The following is an 8,924-nucleotide window of genomic DNA, read 5'->3' on the forward strand; positions in this document are numbered from 1 at the left end:
GGCTGGGGTTGAGGGGGGCGTAGCCCCCCGAAACTCTAGTATAATTATATAATCCACATCACTAGAAGTAAAACACTGGAACTTACATTATACCAGGTTTAACAGACGCATGGCAAACATCAGAACATGGGCAGCACACGGCAAACACACAGGCCGGCCGCATGTGTTTGGAAACAAAGGACAAGGGGAGAATGGGAATCCAGTCTTGCTTTTATAGTGGGAGGAAGTGAGGTCACCACCACAGGTACCAGTCTGAATCCCATTGTGGTGTATCCTTGTGGAGCGGAGGGGAAATGAACCTTGCAGTTTCTGACACCTAACATTATGTCCCGAGACATAACATACTGTAGAGACATTGCACAGTCTCCTCATAGAGCTTTTCAGGTGGTAACGTTTCACGGGACATGTATTCCGTGTGTGTATCCAGCATCGTGGTTTCACGTGCATACAATGCAACCGGAAATTGGCCCTTAAATGAGCAATGAGATTACAGAGACATGGTCACCGTCTCCCTGCTTGGTGTAGTTGTCAATGTGACCTTATCTAGCTGATGGATGGATATCGGGCAGATTGATTCTAGAAATAGAGCCATTGGAGAGGCTGGTGAAGGATCTGTTCTGCTGCTGGTTTTAACACGCTCACTGCAAGGTGCAATTACACCAATGTTCAAAGGTTCTATAACCAACACACAGTTATTTTCTGCCATAGCAATTAGAATCCTTGCATTAAGACAAAAACAACACAATTGGTAATTGTATCCTTTTCCCTCAAAATGTCAACTTTGCACATGCACCACCACCAGCAGTTTTTTTTTCCTTTCTTTTGTCTGCCTACACTGTAAAATGCTCAGTGTTGGTTTATCTCCAAAGAGTGTACGCATTTGGTCAATTTGGTTCCATTCGTACACTCATCTGGGACTTCACAGTACATTCAACATGACCCACAGGTAATTAAAAAAAATCCATTGCAAGCTATGAGGAATCAGGAAACACTAGGGTTGAAGCTGATGGAATGCCTCTAAACTGCCAATATCTGGACTAACCATTAAAGCATTCTCGGGATCGAGTCCAGTTTGCAGTACGATAAAGCTGCAGTGGGAGACAGACACTGAAACATGGTGTGAAAAGTGTTACTTTTTGGGGAAGGGGAACTGTAATATTATGTTATAGTAATTAGTTACAGGCTACATATCGTTACTGGGAAAAGTAATATTACTACAGCAACATGTTACTAGTAACATCTTACTGCCTAACACTGTTCACAACACTCACATCATTACACAACTTTACAGACAGTTCTGGTATTTATTCAGTTCATTTTAAAATAAATCATCCTCTGTCTTCCCCCTCCTTGCCACGGCCTTTGAATCATGACCGTGAACAATACATGTTTTTTTTTGATTGAAACTAGCTCATTATTTCTGTGTTATTATTCTGTTTAGCATAATGTCGGCTACAATGGTCCACTGACTGAGAAATAATGGTTTTATGCAGGGGAGTTTTTCAAAACTAGACAAAATCATTGGGTCAGGTTGTGTCAGGTTGGATCAGGTCGGTTGGTGGATGAATACTTTACGAGTAAGTTAAAGCTTAAGGGCGGCAGTGGCTCAGGGGTAGAGTGGCCGGTAGAGCGGCCGGACGGGAGTTCGATCCCGGGCTCCCCCAGAGTTAGTGTCGAAGTATCCTTGAGCAAGACGCTGAACCCCGAATTGCTCCCGATGAGCAGGTTGGTGCCTTGTATGGTTTCCTCCGCCATCGGTGTGTGAATGTAATGCACAATCTATTATGTAATCTATGTATTTACCATTTAAGGTCAGAGCTGACCTCTTCACCATTCTGCAATACATTCAAATTGTTATAGTCTTAACCAGAGTTTTGTCAGTACACTGTCCCCAGAATAAGAGGTCTTAACTCAGACCGTTATGTTCAGATGCGTAATGTTTCCATTGTGTAACAAATGACATCATTCTGTGTGATGTTATAATGAACTAGAGTTTCGGGGGGCTACGCCCCCCTCAACCCCAGCCGCGCACGGGGCCCAGCGTGGCCGTGTGTATATTGGGGGACCCAAATCGCCGGAGTGAAAGTGTGGAAAAGTTTTTTTGAAAAAGGAAAAAATTTGAAGAAATAATATTTGTTATGTTTCAGGGGGTCCACAGGGGGTCCGCGGACCCCCTGATGGTCCACTGACCCCCTGTGGAGTGTTGGGACGCGCGGGGACACCCCTGGAACATTGCGGACCATTTCGGTGTTTTTTTTTTTTTCATGAAGGTGGTTGCTTGTTTCTGGCGCAGGCTGTGCAAACCTGGCAACCCAGCGCATGCTGCCGCACGTTTAAGTGGCGTCGCGTCATGAGGGTCAGTGGGGCCGTGGCTCGGTCAGTGAAGACCCTGTAGTGCGGATGATATGTGGCATAGAGGGGCAGATTGTAAATCCACAGAGGAAACATCCGTGGGCTACCATTGGTTCAGCGATGTGTGCGGTGGCCCTGCGGCCCCTCCTCCTCCACCAATGTGCAGTAGTGAGAGCCCTGACGTCACAACAATTGGAGCGATGGGCACTGCACTGTGGTTGGTTAGGGTACACCTAGGGCCCAGGTAGAACCCAGTTAAAGCCTGCATGGGCAAACCCAGTTAGGAGCCGCCTTGGTCCCACATAAACATGGCTAGTTGGGGCCCACCTAAGGGCCAGGTAGAAGCTACGTATAGCCTGCATGGGCATCGCAGTTGGGACTGAAGTGGATGCCGCTGACATTGCTGACATGGGGTCCATATGGTTTTGCCCACCTTGAAACCATATGGGAACTACGCTGGCATGCTGGCTGTAATGCAAACGCTGCATCATACCTGCAGTGTGTAGTTTGATGTTGTGTGTGTAGCAGATATACCTGCAGTGTGTAGATCAATGTCCATAGGAAAGTCAATGCCCAGCAGTGTTTTTTTTCCCCAGCAGAGTTTCTAGTGTCTCTGTGTCTCTCTGGAAGAGGTTGCACATGAACTCTGCAGCCGCACTGAGGCGCTCCAACACAAACACTCTGACATTAAGCTGCTTCACACAACAAACATCAGCACCACGCTGCTGTTTGTCCAAAAGACACAACATGTCCTCTCCCACCGACGTCATGTGTTCATTTATCGACAGCCGTACAGACTCCTTTTGACACATTTTACGTCGTTTATGCAGCTCTCACTGACTCTCCACATCGGGCTGTTATTTTGCTGCGATCAAGTCAACGATGTGAGAGATTAGCTATCACAGACGGACGGACAGGGGGTGAAACATAGTCTTGCGCCATGCCTTTCGGCCTGGCGGAGACAATAAAAAACCGAAAGTAAAGGAAATGGCCATTTCTGCAACAGAAGTAGTCAATAAACTATGCTATGAAAACATGGGCGACATTGGCAAAGAATGTAAGAAAGAGGCAATCATGTAGAAAATAGCCGATCTCCAAGCTTACAAAGCCTGTCAACGTGAGGCGTTTCGAGCTTGTAGATCGGCTATTTTCACAATATTTACTTGTGGAACGGAGTCAAACAGAATGGGGGGGGGGCCAGATCAAGTACGTGTATTTGGGGGGGGGGGGGGGGGGGGGGGCGGCGTGAAAGGGTTGATAAACACTGCTCTAATCGGAGCGAAATTATCTGAAATTACTACATGACCATAATGCAGCGTAACATGCGTTGCACGGGGCGGTCCTGCCATTACGTTAGTTACTGTAGTTGCTGTGGAGCTACATAGTTCTCCAGAAGACACACACAAACATACACCATCTACAATGGACGAACTGAGCAGCAATATAGACATTCACCACACGAACGTGCATTGTTGACAAAGTGATTGCACAGCCGCTGCAGGCATGACAACCAGGTTAGCGTTAGCGACATGGCAGCTATCACAGCGCCCTGTCCGTCGTGCTGCAACTGCCTGTGATGGCTACAGCAGTAACAGCAAGCTGTCTGCGATGCCATTGTCTGGAGACTGCTCTTAGCGTGACACGACCAATGAGAGTGAGCGCTGTAGTTGTTGCTAAGATACGGTGGCGTCTCTGCCCCATAGCTTGTAGATCTCTCACACATGATTGGCGTAGGCTGCGTTGCCAGGTCTGACTGTGTGTCTAAGCAATGGTCGGCTTATTTTTGCGCGCCTTTGGGCTCGTTTGCATTGTGCGCACGGCAGCGCTTGTTTAGCGTACGTCAGCGCGACGTGGCAACGGCCGTGGCAACGTGAAAGGTGATTGGCTGGTGAAAAGAAACACCCGACGTTACACCAGACATGGTGCCTGGAGAAAATGGTGACCAAAAAAAAAGTTTGGAAAAAAAGGAAAAAACCCCCGCAGCGGCTGGCTGGTGTTGTGGTGATGAGGTCGTGCGCACGGTAAACGGTACGAAGCTGTCTCCCCTTCCGTTTTGTCCGACATTTGGTGAGTAGAATTAATTATGTTGCGCGGTGGAAACGGTGTAGTGAGCAGTGAGATGTCCCCTACGCGAGGCGTAAATTCATCGCGGCCGCCGTGGCGAGTCAGTAGGCGACATGTGGTCTGGCGGTGCGTTGTTTATTCGAGAACAGAGCTGTGGGGTGTCGCCACCGAGGGTGCGGAAGTTGCTCGGCATTTATATAGTTAGATACAAATGAGTTTTCGTTTCGTGTGTGTGTGTGTGTGTGTGTGTGTGTGTGTGTGTGTGTGTGTGTGTGTGTGTGTGTGTGTGTGTGTGTGTGTGTGTGTGTGCGCGCGCGTGCAGAGGAACATCAGTATGATGTATGTTACTGTTTGTGGATGCAGTGCAGAGAAGAGCGGGTCTGTGCATCACTTAGCATCCACACAGCTACACCTCCCATAAGAAGCACGGGTAATGTTGCCATCTGTTGAGAAGGTTTACACAGCAGGTGATTTGTCATTGCGAACAGCAGGGCAAAAATTAACAGGTTTATTTATGATCTTGCGTTGTCTTCTCACAATGTAAATACCACTGGTGGATGTAAAACAGAGTGCGCTGAGGGCAACAATGTGCAGGTTTATCTAAGATCTGTTAATTGGTGGCATATAAATCAGAGTACTCTGTGAATACCATTAACCCTCTCAGACCGGGAAAGAATCAGTGTCATTTTTTAGGTTTCTTTGGGCCATTCAAAAATAGCAGATCTACAAGCTCATAGCGCGGCACCGAGTGCCGCACTATGAGCTTAGATCTGCTATTTTCGAAAAATCGTGACAATTTGAGCACATTTTTGAATATATATTTTCAAAGCAAACATTTTAACTCAAATCTTTGCTTCTGGGGGTTTCTACACGGACCCCCCATCTCAAAACATTTTGTCCCCCAAAGTTGTAATTTCGCTATGGAAAAATAGATATTCACATTTTCACGGAGTCTCGAGTCTGTGGCCCAGGGGAGTCACATCAGTGAATACACTGGTGGGATTATTTCACAGGCTACCAGCACAACATGTGGTTCCAGAGACACATACACTAGGGACCACATTATAAAAAAATATGATAAAGTAAGCTAAGGGGAATGCGACAAAAAGGGGTAAACATATAAGGCAAATATGACAGTCAATATGGAAGAACTGTACAGCAAAGTGAATACAGAAAGCAGTTATAAAAGCCAGACACACACTGTACATCCACATTATTCACAATATTCATAGAGTTCACAGCATATCCAAATTCAAATTTTAGACTGAAAAGCATCCATGCACACATTTCCACAGTACAGTTGAGCTTAGCATTTTGAACACTTTTGAGATTATCCTGTTTGACACTTAAAACTTCCTCCCTATAAATTATCATCTGACAAGCATCAGAAGACATATCAGTTCCTTCTCCGTCATGGAAACCAAATGCAGCACAAGCCATTTCAAACATCCAAGAGTGCTTATAACATGCATGTCTTTAGCATGAAATGTGGTCAAAAATGTGACCAAATGAAATAGATTTAAATAAAGATGGATTAAATAAAGATTTTAAAATGGATAGGTTTAAAATACAATTCTGAGTTCCACTAAAGCGACAATCCGGGGCATATTTTAACGAATGCAAGTTATTCAAAGGAGACAACACACTAGATGTGCAGCCATCATTATTGTTATTTGGACATCAGTCAACACAGAAGGCACTGTAAACAGAATGCTACCTTCAAACACTTGCGTACCTTCAAGCATTCCGCAGCTTCCGACCCTCTCAGCCGTTACCAAAAAAGATTGCAACATGAAAATCATGATCCAATTAAAACAGTTTTTAACAATTTCACTACAATAATAAAGGAAGCAGTCCCCGCCATTGCCTGTTCAAAGGAGAAAGTTATTATACTTCATCATACGACGCGTAGCAAAAATAGCTGATCTACAAGCTCACAAAGCAGGCTGAGAGAAAAACTATGAAATAATGAAGAAACGATTGAGGTCACACAACTCAGCAGTGGCTCCAGTTGGTGATAGAGGATGAAGATTAAATCCAACATGGAGGTTGTGGGAGAACATGGTGTGGACTGTGTGGAGGAGAGTCATGGTGTCAGACACAAAAAAGGACAGAGTACCTGCACTGTGGTCCAGGTACACTCCTACTCTGGAGGACACAGCACCTGGGATGTCAGTACTAATGCCTCTGTGTATGAATTTATAACCTTGTTTGTTACACTGTAAAGACCATGATTTATCATTGGATCCAAATCCACATTCACTACCAAACCCTGTTCTGCTGATATCTTTATATGAGACTGCTATAAGAACATAGACTCCACTCCACTCTACCTCCCAGTAACAGCGTCCAGTCAGACCCTCTCTACTCAGAACCTGAACATATCCAGTGAATCTCTCTGGGTGATCAGGATATGATTGTTGTTGGTTCATCATTGTTACTTTTCTGTTCCCTTTAGACAGAGACAGTCCTTGATAAACTGTGTTTGGATCCAGTGTGATTGGACGTGCATATTGTAAGAACTGAGCTCTGGTCTTGGGTTCTGGTGGTGTTGACAGTGAAACATCCACTCTGTTCACTGTCTCTGAGACGTTTGTCCCTACCTCTGTAAGAATGTCCTCTAGTTTGTCTCTCATCTTGGACAAGGCCACAGTCACATCTTCAAAGTATCTCATAGGACGGACATTGCTGCTGACTGGGTGTGTAGATTCACTGATCCTTGAGAGGGAGGAGGTGTAACATTGTAGAAAATGGATGTGATCCTCTGTGAGTGAGAGCTGCTCCAGCTCAGCATGTCTCCTCGTCAGTTCAGTGACCTCCAGCTCCACACCCCTCCTCAGTTCTTCAGCACGACTCACTTCACGTTTCTGCTGGTATCTGATCAGCTCCCTCACTTCAGATCGTCTTCTCTCAATGGAAGAGATGATCTCAGTAAAGATGGTGTCACTGTCCTCCACTGCTCTGTCAGCACAGTGGTTGATGGACTCCACCTCCTGGTGAAGCACCCTCACGTCTTTCTTTCTCTGCTCGATTTTCTGCTGGATGTTCTGCTGACTCGTATCGAGCACTTTCTGTCTTTCAGTCCGTTCTGCTACAGCTGAGATGGTATCGTGACCTTTGTGTTCGTCCATGGAGCACAGCGAGCAGATACACTGCTGATCGGTACGACAGAAAACCTTCTTCACCTCCTCGTGACGAGGGCAGATCTGTTCCTGAAGCTCGCTGGAGGCTTTGACCAGATTGTGTTTCTTAAAGGCAGGAGACTGATAGTGAGGCTGGAGGTGAGTGTCACAGTAAGAGACCAGACACCGAAGACAAGACTTCACAGCTTTCTGTCTCCTCCCAGTGCAAACATCACAGGCCACATCTCCAGGTCCAGCGTAGCAGTGATCAGGAGGAACAGCTTGGAGTCCTGTTGATATATTGATACATATATGTATTAATCAATCTGATTAATAATAATATTTAATTTTAATTTGTATGTGCATGCACCCTCATATTTGATAGCCTATAGGAGCCAGCATGTCTCCGCTGCCTGATAACTATTGTTTTTGTTACCGTCTATCTGCCTTAACACCAATCTGTGTCAGACTGTGTGTCTAACATATTTGTTCCCCTCAAGATAGCCTGCCACACGGCCTTGCTGTTATAAATATTGTGCATACATGAGGTTGATTCGACTCTAGTTCCCTAGGAGCCAAATATAGACCGACAGCTGGGATGGCAATGATGTCATGAGAAGGATGAACCACCGTTTATCACAACATGTGTCTACATTTCCACACTGTTTAAACTTCAGAAAACTATCTGGAAGCTATCATTAATCACCCCCCGCCCCTTTCTTCTTTTTATTTTATTTTTTTTACACCTTTTCTATCAATTAAACAGACAGTGTGCTGTATTTACAAGATTACTTAAAGGTATCACCTGTCTTCTTCAGGCTCTCCACCACCTCAGCCAACATGGTGTTTTTCTTTAGAACAGGTCTTGGGATGAACGTGTGTCTGCACTGTGGACAGCTGAACCTCCCTCTCTGATCGTCCTGGTTCCAAAATCCCTCGATACACCTCCTGCAGTAGCTGTGTCCACAGGGAACAGTCACTGGATCCTTCAGTAGATCCAGACAGATAGAACAACACAACTGTTCTTGATCCAGTTGAACTCCCAGCTGCGCCATTTTAGTACGACTGTCTGCCTGTCTGACGAGTTTAGTATGGTTTGGTTTCATTACCTCAGAAATCACATGACATGGTAGGTTATTCCTGGTGTGCACACGCACACACACACACCCACCCACCCACCCCCCCCCACACACACACACACACACACACACACACACACACACACACACACACACACACACACACACACACACACACACACACACACACACACACACACACACACACACAGGCCGTTCTGAATCTAAATGAACTAATGGCAGCACACACCATTAAGCTGGTGTGTGCCCTCGATTACCCACAATGCAGCTGTGATCCACAGTCAAT

General features: G+C 45.7%; 1 protein-coding gene across 1 annotated transcript; it reads right to left on the bottom strand.

Annotated features, from left to right (window-relative positions):
* Positions 1-6,322: 6,322 nt before the first annotated feature.
* LOC311038881 (tripartite motif-containing protein 16-like) lies at positions 6,323-8,593 on the bottom strand (the record flags this gene model as incomplete). The annotated part of the gene is made up of 2 exons (XM_084048505.1): positions 6,323-7,828; positions 8,344-8,593. 2 exons carry the CDS (start codon positions 8,591-8,593, stop codon positions 6,375-6,377), a joined length of 1,704 nt encoding a protein of 567 aa, XP_083904631.1. The 3' UTR covers positions 6,323-6,374.
* Positions 8,594-8,924: the final 331 nt, after the last annotated feature.

This window comes from Gymnoscopelus microlampas (assembly GCF_963454915.1).
Source record: "Gymnoscopelus microlampas genome assembly, chromosome: 22".
NCBI lineage: Eukaryota > Metazoa > Chordata > Actinopteri > Myctophiformes > Myctophidae > Gymnoscopelus > Gymnoscopelus microlampas.